Consider the following 21,923-nt stretch of genomic DNA (forward strand, 5'->3'; position numbering starts at 1 on the left):
TCCATCTTGTTCATGTTTGCTCAATGACCTCCCTTGTGTTCCAGGCCCCTTGAAGATTGACATACATACCTTAGAAATGACCGCCAAGGCTGGGAGGGATGGAGGCTTGCTTTGGGCTCCCATAAATCTTGTAGAGATACCATAGTCTTTCCCCTGCGCGATGCCCGGATGGTGCCACAAGATCTAATTACAGGTTCGAGGTCAGGTGCATGCAAGCCCTTTGATCTCACTATAGTGCCCTATAAAATCTCTAGACTAAGGTCTCAACTTTGCGGAGAATATTTGTGCAGCTGCCTGGATGGTCGTCCACCCGAACTCCCATCAGTAAGTTACCTTGAATAAAACTGTGTGTAAACTGAATGGAGTCACCTGCTTCGTTTTCCAGTCTCTCAGTGCTGTCTCAGTTTGGGGGATACTTTACTATCCCTCCCTCACCTTCTAACAGTTTATAAATAGAAAATAAAAAAGACAGTAACAATCTTAGGTAAAGAGGAAATGAAGGGAACTTGTAATTACTACTTACTTTATTTGTAATGTCAGTTTTTTTCCTTACTTCTGAATCTCCAAAGCCAAATTCTAGTGAGAAACTGAATGTGATAAAGTTCTATAAGAAGTGACAGACACAGATAAAGTTCACTATAAATTTTAATCCAGGATATAAAATGTTCCCTAAAGACACAATTGAACATTTTTGTATTAGAGAATAAAATGTAATGATCAAATTCAATTTTGTCAATACCTCTATGGCACAAAGAGATCCACCCTTGTCGTTGTGTTTTGCCTGCTTTCTGAGAACCACACCCTAACAGCAAATTGTATAAAGAATGCAAGTAAAGGTTGTGAAAATGATTGTCACAGATGTACTGCTTCCTAATTCAAAGAACATGGAGTTCGTTCATTCACTGAGTTCACTTTATTCAATAATAAACTCCTTTATGTAGAATGAAATCTAATACTCTGTGCTTGTCATAAAGTAGTGATTTCTCCTTCCAGTATAATCAGTGAACTAATAAATATGTAGAACAAGGGAAAACCTCTATTTTCATTACATCAACATAGTTATTTCTTAGATTCTGGCATTGTCGATGTAAAAAAAAACCACTTTTTCTTGAGGCGACAGCAAATTAACAGCACTGGCTTGAAATATGGCAAATCTAACGGCTCTCAGCATTGCTTTATGAGTTCCGAGGCATTTGGGTGCATAAAACTATAACCATAAATAAAAATGACTATTGTCCTCTTTTTAGAAGAGTGACAAGTTCTTAACGTTTCATGACATTGTACAGAATAGAAAGAACTAAGCTTTTTTCAAATGTTTTAGGGTTGAAAATTATTTAGGTTTTTGCCTCATTGAGTGAAATTTCAAATGTATTTGACTGATGAAAAGTAACATTTGGTTAGGAATTATACATTTTTTAAAGATAATTGTCAAAACACATGCCTTTGGGTGACTTCAAGGTAGAATTCATTTTTACCTCTTAATAATACCTGGCAGTTCATGCCTCACTTCCCACAGTAACAAATGCGTGAATAATGAAAATAGAAGTTTTCTTATTCAAAGGATAGGCTTCTTAACCCTTTTTAAAACTCGTCAGGCTTTCGCGTGCTAAGGATTTTGAAAGCCACACACATTCAAACAGTCTCATCCCAAAGGAACACATATTCCTAAACTCTCATACCTCTGAAAATACAGGAAGTATGGAATGTAAACGTTCCCATCTTGTCATGTGATGTTTACGATTTCTGTAGGTCTGTATGTGAGGTTCACTTCATGAGATTATCAGAATTAAAAAAAGGGAAGATTTTCATCTTCTAGTAAAATTAGACACAAAGGAGGTAGAATACTACCGAGAGGATTACACAGTGATTGGAAAACTCACCTAAAATGATTAAGCCTTTTATTTAAAATCCCCTTTTAAAAATTGTCATGTGACAATAGTTTCAATCTGTAATGGCAGGTAAGAAAAAACAAATGAGGTGCCACGTTATATTAACTAAAGTATTCCAAGATAAAAGAAAGTAAAACACCTGAAAATAACCTCAGTGCTAGAGACATTTAGAAAGTTACCGTGATTAAAACTCTGAATAAAAAGGTCTTGAGAACAGGTGCATCTCAAAACAATATTTTACCCACCCTGGGAACAAATCGGCATACTTAAGATAACTTGCAGTGTGACTCCCAGATTTCACATCCTCTCTCTAAGTTCGTTTATTCCTGTGACCATGTTTCGCTCTAAAGTCTCTCGCGTTCACTTCATCGGGAACTACTTCTTTATGCGGACTCAACTTTGCTTGTTCATTAATCTTCTGTATATCCCGTTGGGTTTTGAAAGAAGTTCTTCATGTCTCCCACGTTCTGTGATCTTTCCTTGGTCAAGAACAGCCACCGTATTAGCATTCTTAATGGTGGACAGACGGTGGGCAATAATCAACACCGTCCTACCTTCCATGAGTCGGTCTAGAGCTTCTTGAACGAGGTACTCATTTTCAGCATCCAGGGCACTTAAACAGGAAACCCACATGAGAAAGCAAAGCTGTCAGTGCCACCCATACTGCGCATTTACGTGTTTCCTGTTGCACACACAGCTGTCCTGAACCGGCAGTGAATTTTCACTGCGATCAAAATGACAACCTCTTGGGTCTACTATCTACTTCTTATAGTGTAAAGATACTACAAAGGAAGCTCGGAACCCTTGATTTCCACACAACTTGCGGGACCGCTGCTGAGTAGAGTGACTCGGGGCTCGTCACAAGCGTGTCTAGGTTGAGACTAGAACACTCAACTTACGACTCAGCCTGTCCACTGGCCTCGTTAAGTCACACTTGGTCACTTTAAAGTGGAAGGGGGGAAAACGGCATTTTTCAGCTGTATCACTTTGAAGTAAGGAGTAATATTTGGTAAAGGAAGAATGTGGCTTATACAATCATACATACGATTAAGATATCCTCACCTGGTTGCTTCATCTAGGAGAAGGATTTTGGGATTCTGAAGAAAGAAAAACGTTAAAAAGAAAAGGAACACAATTTTACTAGGAAAACACAAACTCTCAGGAATAAAAAAAAAAAAAAAAGTACTGATATACGACACAACGGGGATGAACCTTGAAAACATTCTGCCAAGTGAAAGAAGCCAAACCCAAAATTCTACAAACTGTAGGACTCCATTGATCTCAAATGTCCAGCAAGGCAATAGAAATTACAGTGGTGATGGCCTGGGACTAGAGGTGGGGAGAAGAAAATCTACAAGTGTGTATAAGGGAATCTGGGGTGATAGAAATGTTCTAAAATTGGACCATGTGACAGTTGAACAATTGTAAATTTCCTAAAGGTCGCTGAAAAGTACATTTAAAACTGGTGAATTTTATGGTATGCTTCAATATAGCTGTTTTTTAAAACCTTACCTAAGAGGACACCGGGGTGGCTCAGTCGGTTAAGTGTCTGACTCGATTTTGGCTCAGGTCATGACCTCACGACTCGTGGGATCGAGCCCTACATCAGGTTCTGAGCTCACAGCTGGAGCCCGCTTGTGATTCTCTCTCTCTGCCCCTCCCTCACTCTCTCTCTCTCTGTCTCCACCCCTCCCTCACTCACACACACTGTCTCTCTCTCTCAAAATAAGTAACCATTTAAAAAAAAGTTTTAGGGGCACCTGGGTGGCTCAGTTGGTTAGATGTCGGACTCTTGATTTTGGCTCAGGTCATCTCATGGTTTGTGAGTTCCAGCCCTGCATCGAGCTCAGTGCTGTCAGCACAGAGCCGTCTTACAAATCTCTCTCTTTCCCTCAGTCTTTGCCCCCTCCCTCATTCATGTACTCTCACTCTCTCTCAAAAAATAAATGATAAGTAAACTTAAAATTTTTTTTCATAAAAAAAAAGTTTTAAAGTAAAACCTCACCTATAACCCTGAGGAGAACAGTTATACAACAAAGGGGAAGGCTATCATTTGCTAAGAAATACAATGTCTGGGGCCTTAAGCTAAAATGGCTTTCCCTCTCTTCTTAGGAGTCCTGTATAAGTATTTCCAGTCTGTACTACTATTAAGTTGAACAGGTGACTATAGACAATACAAGGAATCATACTTGTATTGTTTGATATTTTGAATTAATCACGGTTTCACTCATGAGACTGTATACTTCAGGACGGAAGGTTCATGTGCCAAACTTCTCTCCCTCCAACAACTCTAGCATAGTCCTGGGCTCCTTATACCCAAGAAATACTTGTTAAATTGGGACGAGACATACCGGGTGGAACACTCCCCACCCATCTTTCACCAGAACTCTCAACCACATACCTCGCCTCCCCCTCCAAAAAAACAAAAGGAAGAAGAGTAGTAAATTACAAATGATAAGCTCTCTAATTAAAAATGATAACAAGAACAACAAAAAATCCCGACCAAGTGGCTTGAAGCTTACCTTAAGCAGAGCACGGGCAATTGCAATCCGCTGTTTCTGTCCACCTGACAATGACAATGTTTTTTTTTTTTAAAAACTTGAAAGCCTTAACAAAAATTCTTGGTAATAGGATTTTCTGATCAGCTACGCGGCAGTTTGAAGACAGCTTCTTCCAGTTAGTCACAGCTGAGGTGGGTCGGGGGACAGAGACCTCTGTTTAAAATATACTGTCGCCTCACCAGCCTCAAAATTAGTAACAAACATTATTATCATAGCTAACATTTACTGAGGAGTTCCGATGTGCCGGGCATTGTCTGAATGTGTTACGATGTTATCTCGTTCAATCTTGAAAAAACCCTATGAAGTAGATTCTGTAATCATTCCCTTTTCACAGACAAAAAACCAAGGCAGAAAATAATCAGTCTGAGGTCTATAGTTGGTAGGTGGCAGAGCGGAGGTGTGAACCAACAGCGAAGGCCTATGCTCTTAACCGCTACACGCACCGCTTCCCTTGCAGAACATCCCGTGTGGCAAGGAAACCAGAAACTCAAGACATCAAGGGGTCTCTGAACAGTATGTGAAGGGGATGGGAGCCGATACGGGAGCAGAGGGCATCCGTGGTGCTGGGGCCTGTCATTCTGCTGTTCTACCTCAGGGCGCTACTCCCGACACCTTCCGTCCTCATGCTGTCCTCTTGTCTTTCCTTTCCTGGGGGACAACAGGCACAGGGAGCAGTCTGTGTGTGTGCACAGAACAGGAGAAAACCAAGAGAATAAACCACCGGGGCGCCCGGGTGGCTCAGTCGGTTAAGTGTCCGACTTCAGCTCAGGTCATGATTTCACAGTTTGTGAGTTCGAGCCCCGCATCAGGCTCTGTGCTGATGGCTCAGAGCCTGGAGCCTGTTTCAGATTCTGTGTCTCCCTCCCTCTCTCTCTCTGCTCCTCCCCCACTTGCACTTTCTCTCTCTCTCTCTCTGTCTCTCTCTCTGTCTCTCTCTCTGTCTCTCTCTCTCCATCCAAATTAGATAAACATTAAAAAATCTTTTTTAAAAATATTTACTCTCTGGCTCTGGCCCTTTAATGAAACTCCTGGTCTAACGGGCAAAGTACAGAGTGGGGAATAAAGAATTCTTCAATTTCAGTTCTGTTCCTGATTCACAGCCTCTGCCTCCCTGGACAGATCATCTTGCTACCCTGTGTTTGTCTTCTTTTCTGCAAAATTCAAGGATTTCAAGTTGCAAAACACATTTTTTCTCAGGTGAGAAAAAAGCTGCTGTGGCTATTACTCAGTGGGACACTGCGTGGGAATCTGGGAACACCTTTGGGGTGGAAAGTGAAGGACACTGGGGAGCAGTCCACATACAGAAGAAATTTTAGAAAATGGAAAGGCAAATTGCATAAACTCTAAGGACAAGAGCCTAATTAGAAATTAATACTGCCATACGAAATGCTGGAGAGTTCTTTGGAACAGCAAGTTTTCGCTACAAAGCAGTAACAAAAAGGTACCTGAGAGGAGAACGCCCTTTTCTCCGACCACAGTGTTGAATCCTTGGGGGAAATTCCGGATGAAAGCACCTGCATTGGCTACATCAGCCACTTTTTCTATCTGCTCGGCAGTCACCGAGGAGGGGTTGTCCGCACCGTAAGCAATGTTCTCGGCAATTGAGCAAGAAAACAAAACTGGTTCCTGCAAATTGGAAATACAACATATTTATTGCAAATTTCAACACAGACTTCAAACATATCTAGTAAATATAGTGAAGCTTAATACAGTACTTATATCTAAGAAACTATTAAACTGCTCCCCAAGAACACACAGTCGGCCGCTGAGTAACATGAGGGTTAGACGGGTGCTGATCCCCGTGCAGTCAAAAATCTGAGTATAACTTTCGACTCCCCAAAGACTTAGCCACTAATAGTCTACTGCTGACTGGAAGCCTTACTGATAACATAAAGCAGGTGATTACTATGTATCTTGTATGTTCTATGTATTCCATACCGTATTCTTCCAATAAAGCAAGCTAAAGAAAATGTTATTAGGAAATCATAAGGAAGAGAAAGCACATTCACAGTCCTGCACTATAAAAATCCACATATGAGTGGTCCCATGCAGTTCAAACCCATGTTGTTCAAGGGTCAGCTGTATACTGTTTTCTCAATTCTACTCCCTCGTTCTCCATAAATTCGCCCAGCCGACTTCTAAAAAATTCATGTTGTTCCACGAACAGGACTGATTTCATCATTATACTGCAGGAAATGAGATTCCACAGCAGGTGCCTGGCACACGGTAGATACTTCATAAATGCAAGCTCCTCCCCTTAGGAATTGTCAGGTATGGAAGATGCCGAGTCCACCTGAATTTTCCAGCTGGGGGCTTCCCACTGAGAATCAAGGGGGGAATCCATCTCTCTTCATTACTTTTAGAAATATACACAAACCAGGGTGGGGACATGACATTTTCACAGAACCCTGTGGAACAGTCCTGAGAAGCAAATAAACCTCCAGCTTCTTTACTTCATCCCTAAACAATATGCACTGCTGGTATACTTATACAACCAAGCAACCCCCCGCCCCTGCTCCTCGCCTAGGGGAGTGGGGGCAGGGGTAAGGTCTGAGGGGAGGCTCAGATTTGCCTGCTGTGCACATAGCCTGGTAATAAAAATATAAACAGCTGCGTCAAAAATTCCCCGCGCCAAAGGGTCTCGGGAAAACAGCCCCATCAAAGCCGCCGTATCACACTAACAATTTTGCCTCGAAATCCGCGACCTCTTTGCAAGGAGACACCGGCTCTCGCCCGAACCTTGGCTTGCTTACTATCCCTGAAGCCCATTGTGGGAAACCGTAGACTGTGCTGGTGACAAAGACGGGAACTGTGGAGGAGTCAGTAAAACGCAGAAAAGTTCTATTGTTTTCTCCTCACCCTCTAGACTATCTGCTCTACAAAGTAACATTAGTCCCCAGCTTTTGATAAAAATCGGTTTCGATTGGATCGAGTGTTTAAGGTCTGCAGGATACAGCTCTGTTTCCAAATCTACAAAACCCGTGGGTGAGCTCAGTTCGGTACATCTGGAAAACTTCCTTCTCCTTTGGGAGGGTCAGTCTAAGGCAAAAATAAATAATAAAAGCAAAGTGAAAGGACAAGTACAATAAAAGTAGAAACCTCTCTTCCTACCTGACTCACTGTCCCAATCTTGGATCTCAGCCAGACTGGATTTAGCTGACGGATATCATGGCCATCGAGACTGATAGTTCCTTGTAGAGAGGAGAGGAAAGTCACGGAGTGTCACGGGGCCAATGACTCATGACAACAGAGAAAGGATCTGGTGGAAAAATTCCACACTCGGTTCTTTTAAAGATTACAAGTACATTCAAAATCTCCAAACGGAATCTAAAATCAACATGTTTCATGGAACTTCCGTGTCTCCCGTCTCCCTGCGGCGGGTAGCTGACCGGCCCGTCTCCTCGCTCATCCACGCAGCTCACTTTGCTGCAATGGCTTCCTTTCTGGAGTGACTCAGGGCCCCGCAAGAAGATGCACCTGTGCGAAACTGACTCAGGAGAGAGTTGCATGGAAGGGGGCAAGCAGCGAGGTGCCCGCTGGCTGTCACAGACGCTGGCGGTGGTGGCACGGCTCTGAAGCTGGCACCTGTGACGGTGGCTGCCTCATCCGGGAGCTTGCGGGCCACGTCAGCGTCAGCAACCACCTCGAAGGCCTGGTTCTGCAGTGAAGTTACGAGACGTGTCCTGGGAGTTTAACCCCGCCAGTGATTTTTTTTTTTTTTTTTTTGGCTCTTTTATTCTTCCTTAAAATATCTCTTCCTGCATAAACGCAGTTGGAGGAGAATCATTATCCGCCACCGAGAATCTGATACCAGAGCAGAACATCTAAATAATCAGATGTAACCCTGCGACCCTCGCTAACAGAATTAATTCTACGACGCTCAGTAATGCTTGGTGGTGACGGTGATGGTGACTCAGAAATGCCATTCCTTCTCAGTGGTGTGGGATTCTACAAGCCAGCTGTAAACGTTCGCCAACTGGCAAACATCTGAGGTCTTTGGCTTAAAAAGTACAAGTGTATATATATTTATATATAGTCTACCCAAGGCTGGGATTTATGATAAGGCAGTTTATGATAAAGAAACCACAGGCTTAATATTCTGACTTGCTTTGCATTCACTTCACTAGGATTTTTCTCAATTCAGAATTTTATAGCAAGTAGAGTGAATCAAAATGGGGATTCCAGAGGCAAACAGTGGAGCTAACACCCATTTTAATGCAGTTGGCTATTCTGTGGGTCAGGATCCGCAAGTCAAATACTTATCTGGCACACAGCCAGCTCTCTCGTTGTTTTAACCAAAAAGCACAGCTACAAAAGCCACGAGACGTATTCATTTTAAATTAATGATGTGGTTTTTTTTTTTTACTAACAAGCGGTTGTTTTCTTGTTGAGAAACATCCTTGTTGTCTCAATCCAGAATGAAAGCCATACATAAGGACTATCTACTTCAGGCTCTGATGTAAAGAAGGATATAGACTTTATAATTATGTGTGGTGATGGATGTTAACTAGACCTTCCATAAGATATACATACAGCAAATCAGGTTGTACACCAGGAACTAATATAATATTATATGTCAATTACATCTTAATTGACAAAGGACATAAGGACGTAAAATAACATGTTCTCCGCTCTAAAAGATGCTATGATCCAGTTAAAAACAAAATAAAAACCAGAGCGAGAAAAATCCATTAAAAAAATTCTTACTACCTCAAAATGACTTCAAGAAAGCAGTCACAAACTAGAAGTGAACCACGGACTGCCAGATCACCCGTCTGCACGCTGGCCACGGGGCAGTTCACGGGCGGATGCAGCCCGAAGGCTTCCAGAGAAGCTTTACAAGCTGAGCGGCTGGCACAGAGAGGCACTTACTCCGCGGCTGCTGGGCAGTGATGCTCTGCCACACGTGGGGCACCTTCCCGTAGCTGCGGGGCAGCCCTGCCTGTCCTCTCCCAGGATGGGGGCGTCAGAAGGAGACACCGGCACAGGAGAGGAGGCAGAATTCAGGAAGTCGCTCGGGACTTGAAGAGGCCAGACAGGAACTCTACAAACTGCCTGATGGGGCTTCTGTGTACTCTTAAGAGGGACCCATTTGTATAGGGGCTTCCTTTCCTGGGAACAAACCCTCTGGCATCCAGAAGTCTCGCACTACAAGTCGTTGCATAATTTGGTCCTCTCCCAGAACACAGGGGTAGGGGGGCTCTGGAGAGGCCTCCCACCCTACCAGGCGATGACCCACTCACCAGAAATGGGGTCATACAACCTCAGCAGGAGGGACAGCACCGTTGATTTGCCAGAACCACTTGGGCCAACCAGCGCCGTGACCGACGCTGATGGGATACAAAGGCTGAAATCCTGGAATATAGGCACCTCCGGGCGAGTGGGGTAGGCGAAATGCACGTTCCGAAACTCCAGAGTGCCCTGGAAACTTTCCTGGTTTAAAACGACCCCTTCTGAAACAAGACAGAATACGAGTTACTTAACGCAAAGATCGAACGGACAGCGGAACTCCATTCTCCCACTCGTCTGACTCCAGGCGGTGCCGGGCCACGGCCACCACACTCCCCCGGACTGTGAGCCCTTCCCGGGCAAGCCAGGAAGAGGCCTCCGTCTAACGCTCACCCGGAGCCTGCTCTGCACGCACTCTGTGCGAGGCACGATACCTCTGCGTTCGTCTGAGCCTCATGGCCCTTGATGGGCAGAGCTGACTGTCCCAGTTTTACCGACGGGACACGGAGTCTCAGAGACAACCACCTGCCCAAGCCAACGGGCAGCGGAGCTACCGTCCACCCGTAGGGCAGTCTGGTTTCGAACCCGATTGCCTTCCCCCTCTGTGCCGCCACCTCGAGTTCCTCGGGTGCAGGGTTTATCTTCTCTTCTCTAAATGTCTTGAGAGAAGGATGACAGAGGGCTGAGCATTGTACACCAGCCGCAGAGCCAGAGGGATCCGAGGGCTGCTCTGTCCTCGTATTCCTCACCCTGCCGATGACTCGGGAGAAGCCACTCCATCTCCCTCAGCCGGGCTTACTTCCTCCAGCCTGTCACACTGGAGAATACTGGGGCTGAGCAGCAATCAGTGTCCTGGGAGTCAGCGAGTGACGGAGTGGCCACTGCTTCTGTGTCACGTAGCTCCCCGGAGCACTAGCTTCTAGAGAAGGAGTTGACGAAGGAGATGGCTCTAGCCAATTAACACCAGCATCCGCTAGCCCTACCCCCCTCCCCAAGCCAAGAAATTTGGAGGCTTTTAATGTGACCTGCCTTCCTTTCCCCCCCGCCCCGCCCTCGCCCCAACACAAACATCAAAAGCCCTACAGAAGACAAATCTGGCGGACTGGCCAGGGCCCTTCCCATCTGTACCCCCGGGTGGTACTCGCTTCCTTCCTGCTGCTGGTGGTAACAAATCACCGGCAGGACTGACACACTGCATGGTCAGCCCCCACGCTTCCTTTGTCCTTCCCCTCCCACTACCTGCCCCTCTGATCACCCTTTCTGTAACGTGGCAAGGACAACATCCTTGTCATGCTCAGCCTTCACAGGTAGAGCTGGTCTAACTGTCCCAAGCCACATTTTTTTTTTTTTAACTGTTTAGTTATTTATTTTGAGAGAGAGAAAGAGAGAGAGCGCAAGCGAGCAAGGGAGAAGCAGAGAATCCCAAGCAGGCTCTGAGCCGCCAGCACAGAGGGGAAGGGAGGGGGTTCAAACTCGTGAACTGCGAGATCATGACCTGAGCTGAAATCAAAAGTTGGATGCTCAGCCAACTGAGCCACCCAGGCACCCCCAAAGCAACATTTGTCTAATCCCAGCAAAGAACAAACCCGTGGGATACCCACCGTCAAAAGGCAGCTCAGGCTTTCTCTCGAGGAGCTCCCAAAGGCGTCCCCCGGCACCCAGCCCTTTCATCAGCTCCGAGTAGAAAGAGCTCAGACCTAAGGACAAGAAGCAAACATACTCATCACCAATGCCAGGAAACAACCATCTGCTACAGCCCTCTGCAAACAGTAATGGTAACTTGCTTTTAATATAACATCTGTTCACTCTCAAACAGGATTTGAGGCAACTGCCTGGGAATCTGTACTCAAAATTCCCTCTATCTCATACCCTTGTTTGCCTTCAGCTTCTCCTCCTCCGATTTCACTGATTTCTAATACAGATTTCATGTTTGATTGGGAATTTACAAATGCATATAGCCACAGTAATCAACCACTGAGTTAAAATCACAACGTTACAGAGAAAAGCTACCTAGTGAAAAAACAGAGCAATACAAATAGAATATAATGCTTACTTAAAAGGAATATAAAACATCCCAATATTCATTTTAAATTCATATCTGCAAAATCAAACCCCATTTCAAGCACTCGACAAATACAACTTTTACTAGGCTAAAAACTGAAAAGGAATTTGGAAAAGTTAAATTTTCCAACAATCTCTTTTTAAAGTCACCTTTGTTTTTGTTTGTTTTAATGTTGATTTATTTTTGAGAGAGAGAGAGAGAGACAGAGCATGAATGGGGGAGGGTCAGAGAGAGAGGGAGACACAGAATCTGAAGCAGGCTCCAGGCTTTGAGCAGCCAGCACAGAGCCCGATGCGGGGCTCGAACTCACGGACCGTGAGACCATGACCTGACCCGAGGTTGGACGCTTAACCGACTGAGCCACCCAGGCGCCCCGTGTTTGTTTGTTTTTTAAATAAGCTCCCCACGCAGCGCGGAACCCAACACGGGGCCTGAACTCAGACCCTGAGATCAATACCTGAGCTGAGATCAAGAACCAGATGCTTTACCGACTGAGACACCTAGGTACCCCAAAGTCACCTTTGAACTGTGAATGAATTAATTACTTAAAGCAAACAAACTCCAAGTACACTAGGCCATGCCAACCGCAAGAACATATACTTGTAACATGCAGTAAGGATGCCACAAAAATGCAATTCAACTATTCTTTCTAAGGTATTTTGGTGCATTTTTTGTGGAAATCTGTGCAAGATACAGTGGATTAAATTCTTCGTGTTGAATTAAAAATGCACCGGGCAGAAAAAGATCCAGATAAATATAGTCCACTGATCTTTGACAAATGAGCAAAGGCAATTCAATAAAGAAAGGATGGTCTTCTCAACAAGTGGTGCTGGAAACACTAGACATCCACATGCAAAAAAAAAAAAAAAAAAAAAAAAAATGAATCTAGACACAGACCTCATGCCCTTCACAAAAATTACTCAAAATGGATCACAGACTTCAACGTAAAAAACAAAACTATAAAACTCTTAGAAGTTAACATAGGACAAATCCTAGGTGACTCTGGGCTTGGTGATGACTTTGTAGACACAACACCAAACACATGATCCATGAAAGAAAGAACTGACAAATTAGACTTCATTAAAATCAAAAACTTGTGCTCTCCAGAGAGAATGAGAAGGCAAGCCACAGACTGGGAGAAAATATTTGTAAAAGACCTAGCTGACAAAGGTATCCACGATATACAAAGAACTCTTAATACTCAACAGTAAGAAAACCACCCGATCACAAAATGGGCAGAAGACCTGAACCCAAAGACCTCACTAAAGATCTACAGGTGACATCACATGTCATCGGGGGAATGCAAATAAAACGAGATACTTCTGCACACCTAGCGGAAGGATGAAAATCCAAGATTCTGACGACACCTAAAGCTGGTGAGGACGAAGAGCATTGGGAACTCTCATTCACTGCTGGTGGGAATGCGAGATGGCACAGCCACCTTGGAAGGCAGTTCCTTACACCGAACATACTCTTGCCTACGACCCAGCAATCTCACTCCTTTGGGTTTACCCAGAGAGGGGGAAAACTCACGTCGGCACAAAAACCTGCCTGTGGATCTTTGGAGCGTCTTTATTCATAATTGCCAAAACCTGGAAGCAATCGAGATGTCGTTCAGTAGGCGGGTGGGTAAAGAAACCGTGGTACGTCGGACGATGCAATATTAGTCCGTGCTAAAACGAAATGAGCGATCAAGTCCTGAAAGGGCACAGAGGAACACTAAATGCCACCTACGAAATGAAAGATGCCTATCTGAACTAGATGATGCTCTGGAAGAGGTGAAAGTATGGAGACAGTAAAAAGATCAGTGGTCACCAGGGGTTAAGGGAAGGGAGGAATAGGCAGAGCACAGAGGACTTTTAGGGCAGTGAAAGTATTCTGTATGATACTGTAATGATAGATGCATGTTCCAACCCATGGGATATACAACACCAGTGAACGTAATGTAAACGATGGACTTTGGACTTTGGGTGATAATCACCTGTCAGTGTTGCTTTGTCAATGATAACAAATGTGCCGCTCTGGTGGGGGATGCTGATGGGGAGGCTGTGCTCACATAGAGGCAGGGAACATGTGGGAACTCCCTATAATCTCTGCTTAATCTTGTTGTGAACCTAAAATTCCTCTAACAAATCTTCTATTAATAAAAAAGAAAAAAAAAAGAAAAAAGGAGGGAAGGAGTTGGAGGTAGTTCAACATAGTGAAAATAAAAACAAAGCAAAATGGCCCCGGATACACAACACGTGGTCCACCCATACAACGGAGTATTATTCAGCCGTGAAAAGGAAGGAAGGACCAAAGCACGCTACAATGTGAGCGAATTGTGAAAACGTGCTGAGTGAAACAAGCCAAACATACAAGGCCGCATATTATGTGATTCCTTTTATGCGAACTCCAGTAAAGACCGGAAGACACAAAGCAAACTGTGGTTGCCAGGGGCTGGGGGAGGGAGGGATATGGAAACCGACTGCTTAACGAGTATGGGATTTTCTTTTTGGGCTGGGGGTGGGGGGTGACGAAGATATTTCGGAACCAAGGGGAGGCGGTGGTTGCATAACCCTGTGAATGTACAAAATACCACCGGACTGTAGACTTTAAAACGGTTCACGTTACGTTAGGTGAATTTCACCTCAATAGAAATAAATAAGAAACGAGATATTGGGGTTCGCTAGGTAGATGTAAGGGCATTCTCTGGCACAAAACAAACAAGCATGCTTTTCTTCAAACAGCCCTTCTGATCCTCTCTCGAATATACATAGAATTTGTTGTATTTGTTTTTCAGTATGCTATTCTAAGCAGAAAACATCTAAACATTCTTTAACATTTAATTATTAAATACATTCTAATCAACAAAATAGAATTTCTTGCTTACAGATTCATCATGCGATTATTTTCAACAGTGAGCTTCACAAAAACATTTAAAATCTGTTTCAGCTTCTTGAATCAAGTTCCTATAGCCTTAAGTACCTATCTAGGTTGTAAATGTGGGGAAACCGTGTGGTCACAGATCCCCACCCATCCACCCGCACCTTTTCTCCTCCCTCTGGCCCCAGATGGCAGGTATTGTATCAGGCAGTGACCAGAGGTCATGGGACAGCCTGTGGTTCAGAAAGCAAAGTTACCCTCAAACCTCGAGCACAGACAAAGCCTCAGCAGCAGCTTCCGTAACTGGGGGAGGGAATTAACTCCCAGTCAGTCACCCGGTACACCATGTTTCCCACCTACTCCTGTATAAGACACAGCTGCGAACTTGTCAGGACAAAAAGTAAGGCAGTGAAGACCCCAAAACAAAGCTTCTGTCGGGTCAAGAATTTTGGAGAAAAGCAGGTGCGAGGAGCGGAGGGACTAAGAAAGATCAAAGCAGCTTGTGGCAGAAAACAGAAGATTGGGGGAGGCTGGGGAGGACAGCAGACTGCAGTCAAGCGTGGGATGTGAAAGAAAGGCCGCAGAGAGGGTACGTGGTAGAAGGTAAATCCACCGTTGGGCAGGACAGAAGACTGAAGGAACACGACCACCCAGGTGTGAGACCCTGTGGCCCAGCAGGCTCATCCCAGGGGTGGAGAGGAGAGCAACCCCACCTCACCGGGTCCTCTCGAACTGACCCTCTCACTTCCCAAGTCACTTAGCACCCTGACCGGTCTGAATCAGGTTTTTCTTCCAGAGCAGCCCGCAGAACTAACATGCTCTTTTCAGGGATCTCTCAAAATCTCAGTCCAGAAAATATCCTCACTTGCCTGCCAACGTCTAAGGAAAAGCCTCTAGCTTTAACCCTGAAAATAAAAGTCTTGGGTTGAGATGCCACGGTGGGATACCAGAGTTCCGCTGGCCAGACCTCAAGCTATTTATCTAACCTTTCTATCTCAGTTTTCAGGGAAGGAGGAAAACAAAAGGCAGGAAATAATTTGTCCCCTGTTGGCTGGGCATGCAGGCGAGGTACAGGAAAGAAAACTTTCATAGACTTCACACAGCTCTGTCTCCAAGAACTTGCTTCCCTTTGGCCAGGATTCAACAACAGAAGCTGAACTTCGAGAGATTCTTGACCAAGGCAAGCGACTCTGCTTCACACACTTTCTGATTTATACTTACGACTATTCATCAGTTTTGAATGTGGTTGACTTGGTACAAAAGGAATTTTATTTCACGGTGATTTGTCAGTCGGGTAACTACCAGAGCCACAGGAACCGTGGGTTTTGTGTGCACACCTGTTCAGTACTGTCCTTCCTTCCACCTCCTAGGTCCCAGAGCCCCCACCTGCTGATCCCACCTCCTAGGACCAGAGCCAGCAAGCTGTGTTAACATACAAGTTGGAAAATACGGCTCCAGTATGACCCTGAGCTCAATGAGCCACAAGAGGCCTATGAAAATCCTCACCTTCCCAGCCAAGGAACTGCTCACCTACATGGCAAGATCGCACCCATATCTTTACATCTTCTTTCAGAGGCAATTTGGACTAACATTCTAGGAAATGTTTTTTTCAGTTGAAGTTAACTGACGAGAGGTGGTGTAATGGCAAAGTTAAATTATTACTGCAGAGACAATAAGCTGAGTTTTAATTTGTAACTCCCAAGCCTATTTAAATTATATACCTCCAATGCTTAATCCAACCCAGAAAGCATACATTAGGAAGGAAGAGAGTTCACCCACGGTCATGTGGGCACTGCCCATCAGCAGCCCTCCTTTGTACAGGACAGAAAGCACAATCAGGTTCCCGGAGAGCCCCGTCTGTCAAATGAAGAAAATGAAGACACCTCAGGTAGGAGCCAGAAACCTAAATGCAAAAAGCGTAAATATGGCCTATAGTCTCTTTTTTGCATTTAACTATCACAACAAGGTTTTCCCAGAACACTAAGTTTTAATCTGAATTTCAAATAAAAAACTACTTTGGAAAGATCACAGTATTGAAGGAAATGATCTCATCAACGTGAAAACCTAGAAGCTAAGTCACCCATCAGATTCCTATTTCACTCAACGGACTCGGTTTGCAAAGGAAAACACGATATTAAGGCCTCCCTGCCTAACAACAAGACGAATGCACAGCAAGCATATACATTTATGTATCTTTTTTTTTAATTTTTTTTTTTTTTTTTTTAATGTTTTTTATTTATTTTTGGGACAGACAGAGACAGAGCATGAACGGGGGAGGGGCAGAGAGAGAGGGAGACACAGAATCGGAAACAGGCTCCAGGCTCCGAGCCATCAGCCCAGAGCCCGACGCGGGGCTCGAACTCACGGACTGCGAGATCGTGACCTGGCTGAAGTCGGACGCTTAACCGACTGCGCCACCCAGGCGCCCCTACATTTATGTATCTTAATGTGATGCCCTGAGCAAAGGCTAGACAAGAAGTTGGAGTCCTGCCTCTGATCTGCCTTGAGCTTTGTTAGGTACATGGTCTTTGGTAATGCTGCCTCATCTGGGCCTGTTTCCTCTGTGTCCCTAAATCATGACCATTATTGAATCACCTCTGAAGTTCTTTGCCATTTGAACATGGTATAGATTTCCCGCCCGCAGTGATTTTCTAGTTCAGTGTTGTATTTGAGTTCATTGTGATCAATGCGATCATTTTTGTCATATTTTTTTCTTGAAACACACTGAAGTTATTTCGGTTAATCCCCAGTGGGTCTCAAACTGCCTGCATCAGAAGCGACCTGGGGGCCTGTTAAAACAGATTGTGGCTGGGCGCAGCCCCAGAGCATTGGATTTGTAGGCCTGGGGTGCAGCTGAGGGTCTACACTTCTAGACAGTTCCCCGGTGAGGCGGACGTGGCTGGTCTGGGCCATGTTGGGGATCTGCCTGCCCCCACGCGTGCTGGTCTCATCACCCACCGCCGCTTAGTCCCATGTAGTGGTTTCCTCTTCTTTCACAAAAATGAACTCTCAGACCTAATCTTGAAGTGGAATAGAATTATTTTCTATTTACGGCAAAGTCAAGGGAATACAAATCTGTTTCAGTCGTGACATCTGTCCTTTGCACTCTTTTCAAAATGATCTACTTACTGCTCCAAAGAAGCCAGCCCGAGCAAATGCCTCTTTCCTTGCTAACCGCATCACGTGGTCCACTTTGCTGGTGTATTTCTCTATTTCTGTTATTTCTTTCCCAAAAGCTCGAACAGTTCTTATATTTCCAATACTTTCCTCAGCTAGCTGGGAGAATAATGAATACATTTCAGGGGAGGAAAGTCACATTCCAAGATTTCTAGAGCTAAGTTAAAATGGGGCTCTCATTTTTAAGACATTAAAAATAGATTACAAAGCAGAGTATATGAACAATTTTATTTTTGGAAACAAATATATTTTTGTTATATTTACACATTTAAATGCCATATATATGTAGATAGAAAGGCAAATGGGGGCTAATAGATACTGAAGTATATATATATTTTTAAAGTTGACTTATTTTGAGAGAGACAGAGAGAGTACGAGCAGGGTAGGGGCAGAGAGAGAGAGAGAGAGAGAGAGAGAGAGAGAGAGAGAGGAGATACAGAAAGAATCCCAAGTAGGCTCTGTGTGGTCAGTGCAGAGACCAGTGCGGGGCTCGAACTCACAAAACTGTGAGATTGTGAGTCGAAATCAAGAGTTGGATGCTTAACCGACTGAGCCACCCAGGTGCCCTGTGAAATATATTTTTATACAGAGAAAAAGATAGATAAAAAGGATAGACTCCAAAAATGTTAATACCGTTCATTCTGATAGGTAGAGTTATATGTGTTATTTTTTCTCGTGATATTTTCAAGTTCTCAATTATAAACACCCATGGTTTTTGCAACATGAAAATGTAACAGCTATGTTTAGTTTTTAAAAAATGCAATACTGGATAGCATTGCAAAGCTTCACTTATCAATTAACGAAGGACAGAATGTCACACAGACACTATTTTCAAAATATAATGAGCTTTTTGATCCTATAAGAAACAGTGATGGTAAAGAACTAGAGAGTTCACACAATGTTTAGTCAAGTGGGATCTACTTCAAGGTGTGTGTAGTAATCTAGTCTAGAAGGCAGGGTATTTTAGGTTTCTAGGATTCTAGCCTATTCTAGAAGGATAGAATCTATAGGATTCTAGCTTATAGAAACCTAGTCTGGGTTTCTAGCCTTCTTGAGGGCTCCCTTAAGGAAAAGTTAAGTACTTTTTTGAAAAGCAGAAGCACATCTCCTCCAAGCGGAGACCACGTAAGGGAGGGGCTTTTACCTGAGTGGTCTGTGCCAGGGAATCCTGCATAACTTTGGTTAGCTTCTGTAGGTAACGTCCATAAATCACAGCAAGGATGGATATTGGAGGCACCACACTCAACACAAAAGTGGCCAGTTGAGGTGAGACATAAAACTGTCAAAAACAAAAGCCAAAAGGTGTTAGGTGTTTGTTACATAGAGCAGCAAGACACTTTCATTACCTACTACAGGTGTGTGTGTGTGTGTGTGTGTGTGTGTGTGTGTGTGTGTGTGTTATTCAGACACCTTCAAGCTTCATAAAACCCCCTGAGCACTGAGCACACCACACAGGGGTAATACGGACAAAGCTGCTGAAGAAAGGATGGAAATATTTTACCGTCCAGTGCTGGACCACAGCCGGTACAGTGCTGTGTGCACACTAGACCATGCTGTCCAACGAGAGAGGGGGGGGGAAGGCAGGACAGGAGTGAAGGAAGGAGGCCCAGGCTGCTCCACACTGGCCAGACCACACCAGGAATTCTGTATTCAAGTCTGGGTCCCCTCTAAGGCACTGAATGACCAGAGCAACGTCGCACTGAAATGGCCAAGACGGCAAAGACACCACAAAACCCTGTATCAATCGACGATCAGGTGAAAGTAGGACTAACAAGTGGAAGAAGAGCTGGAGCTGTTTCCAGGGCTCAGAGGACTGAAGTCTCGGCAGGAGGGATGTGGACTCAACCTAAGAAGTTTCTAGCAACTGGAGCTGCTCAAGGAGGAAATAATCAACTTCTATAGACATAACATAATGGGGTTCCTGCCAACCCTGCAGTTCGGTGATTGGATTTTCAATGGTACCAGCGTCTCTTCAACAAATGGTTAAAATCCGCCAAATCTCATCTGCACGGGAAATAGTATAGTCAGCATGAGGCTTTCTTAAAACGCTGAGGAAAAGTCGCAGACCGAAACGTACAGTGATAAATGGATCAGCCAATCGTTCATTCAACAGCCCGTTACTGAACGCCTACAGACAGCTCACACTATTCCAGGCCCCTGGGAGACAGCTGATCCATGTGGAGTTTTATCAGAGTGACAGCTAGATAGCAGATGGGTAAAAGAGAGAGACACACAGAGGATAACTGCAGGTGTAATAGGGTCTTACAAGGGCAAGTGCCCAAAGGCCCTGAGGCAGGAAGGTGGTTGGCACCTTTGACCACTTATGGACCGATCCACCCTGAGCACACAGGCCGTGCAGTCCAGCAGGTCACCTGCAGGCCATGTGCAGGGGCAGGGATGCAATCAAGGCAGGCCTCACAGTTCCGGGGCCTGAATCTGACAGAGCTCAAGCAAACCAACTGCATGGGGCGTCCTCTGCGGTGGGGCCGGAACAGCCATCAGAATGTCTCAGCACCACCCACCTCTCTCTGCTCTGGTTCCGTGCTCGGTAATAAGTCTTTGAAGCCTAACGCAGGGTCCTGTCACCAAAAAAGGAGCATTTGGAAGAGCAGGAACACACATTTTTTTTTTTTTAACGTTTATTCATTTTTGAGAGACGTAGAGATACAGAGCACGAGTGGGGAAGGGGCAGAGAGAGGGAGACACAGACTCTGAAGCAGGCTCCAGGCTCTCAGCTGCCGGCACAGAGCCCGACACGGGGCTCGAACTCACAAACTGCAAGGCCCTGACCTGAGCCGAAGTCGGACACTCAACCGACTGAGCCACCCAGGCGCCCCAGGAACACACATCTTACTGTAGGAAGGAAGATCCCGTAATGTAAATTACTAAACTTGCAGTCTGGTATAGACATTACTAGGTTCTTGTCAGCAGACTCATCAGAGGTCAGGTCCAGGGAGCTTGTGAGAAACTAAGGCTACTCTTGTTCCTCTAGGGCTAAAGACCAGGTCCCAGGTGATGCCAACTCATGAGGCTGAATGTTGGTGCCCCCCCCAAAATTTATATGCTGAAGTCTTAACCCTAGTGTGGCTATATTTGGAGATGGGGCTTCTAAGGAAGTAAAGTGAAATGAGGTCATAAGGGTGGGGCCCTGATGAGATCAGGGTCCTTAAGAAAAGAGACCCCTAAGAACCTGCACGCAAGCACTGAGGAAAGGCCATGTGACCACCCGTCAAGATGGCGGCCACCTACAAGCCAAGCCAATAGAAGAGACTCACAACGAACCAACTTGGCCAGCACCTTGACCTTCGACTCCAACCTCTAGAATTGTAAGAAGTAAATCTCTGTCGGTTATGTCACCCGCTCTGTGGTACTTTGTTAAGACAGCCTGAGCAGACTAAGGCCCCTTCTGATTAGCCATCGGACTTATTCTGAACTGTCTGAAACTGTTACAGGAAGAGGTTCCCAACTTTTCCTGAGCCCCAGAACTATTGATATTTAGGAATGATGCTTTAGTGCAGGATGGGTCTTCTTGAGAAAACACGGGATTTCACAGCGGCTTTTCATAAATCAGATCTTACCGGCTCAGGCTGGCAGTACGTCCTTCTGCTCTGGACTGAGCGCTGCGTGGCTGCAAAGAGGACAAAAACCCAAGCTGCTCCACCTGGGAGATGGGATCAATTAGAATCTTCACTCTGGGGATCTAGGACTGCACTGCTCACAATGATAGGGCCACATGGCCACTGATCACTGCAAATGGAGCCAGTGTGACTGAGAAACTGAATCCCTAAATTTGTTTAGCTTTCACTAAAATTTAAACTTAAAAACCAATATTTCATTTCTATTCAGTTATTGGTCAAGTTTAGGTCAAGTTCTGGCATGTCAATCTACCTTTTCAATGGCAAATGTTATGAAATCTAAATACAGCTGAAATATTTCCAATGAAAATTTAGCATCCGGATTGAGATGCTCCATGAGTATAAAATACACATTGGATTTTGAAATCTTAACATGAAAAAATAATATTAAATATCAGATTAATAATTGTTACAAAAATTACATGTGGAACTGATGCTTTGTTATGCTGGATTAAGTAAAATACATTATTAAAATTAATCTCATCTTGGGGCATCTGGGTGGCCC

General features: G+C 44.6%; 1 protein-coding gene across 2 annotated transcripts in view; it reads right to left on the minus strand.

The window, feature by feature from the left end:
* Positions 1-627: 627 nt before the first annotated feature.
* ABCB10 (ATP binding cassette subfamily B member 10) overlaps positions 628-21,923 on the minus strand; it is a 34,431-nt gene continuing 13,135 nt past the window's right edge. The window contains exons 4-13 of one of the 2 annotated variants that reach the window (XM_058696092.1): positions 18,928-19,062; positions 17,736-17,882; positions 16,328-16,463; positions 11,281-11,376; positions 9,694-9,900; positions 7,562-7,641; positions 5,896-6,076; positions 4,412-4,455; positions 2,952-2,986; positions 628-2,502 (exon numbers count right to left, since the gene is read on the minus strand). In XM_058696092.1, coding sequence (XP_058552075.1) covers positions 2,283-2,502; positions 2,952-2,986; positions 4,412-4,455; positions 5,896-6,076; positions 7,562-7,641; positions 9,694-9,900; positions 11,281-11,376; positions 16,328-16,463; positions 17,736-17,882; positions 18,928-19,062 — 1,281 coding nt within the window. In that variant the 3' untranslated portion in view covers positions 628-2,282. Of the gene's footprint in view, positions 2,503-2,951; positions 2,987-4,411; positions 4,456-5,895; positions 6,077-7,561; positions 7,642-9,693; positions 9,904-11,280; positions 11,377-16,327; positions 16,464-17,735; positions 17,883-18,927; positions 19,063-21,923 lie in introns of both variants that reach the window. The other variant, XM_058696091.1, reaches the window with a different exon arrangement.

This window comes from Neofelis nebulosa, chromosome 13 (genome assembly GCF_028018385.1).
Source record: "Neofelis nebulosa isolate mNeoNeb1 chromosome 13, mNeoNeb1.pri, whole genome shotgun sequence".
Taxonomy (NCBI): domain Eukaryota; kingdom Metazoa; phylum Chordata; class Mammalia; order Carnivora; family Felidae; genus Neofelis; species Neofelis nebulosa.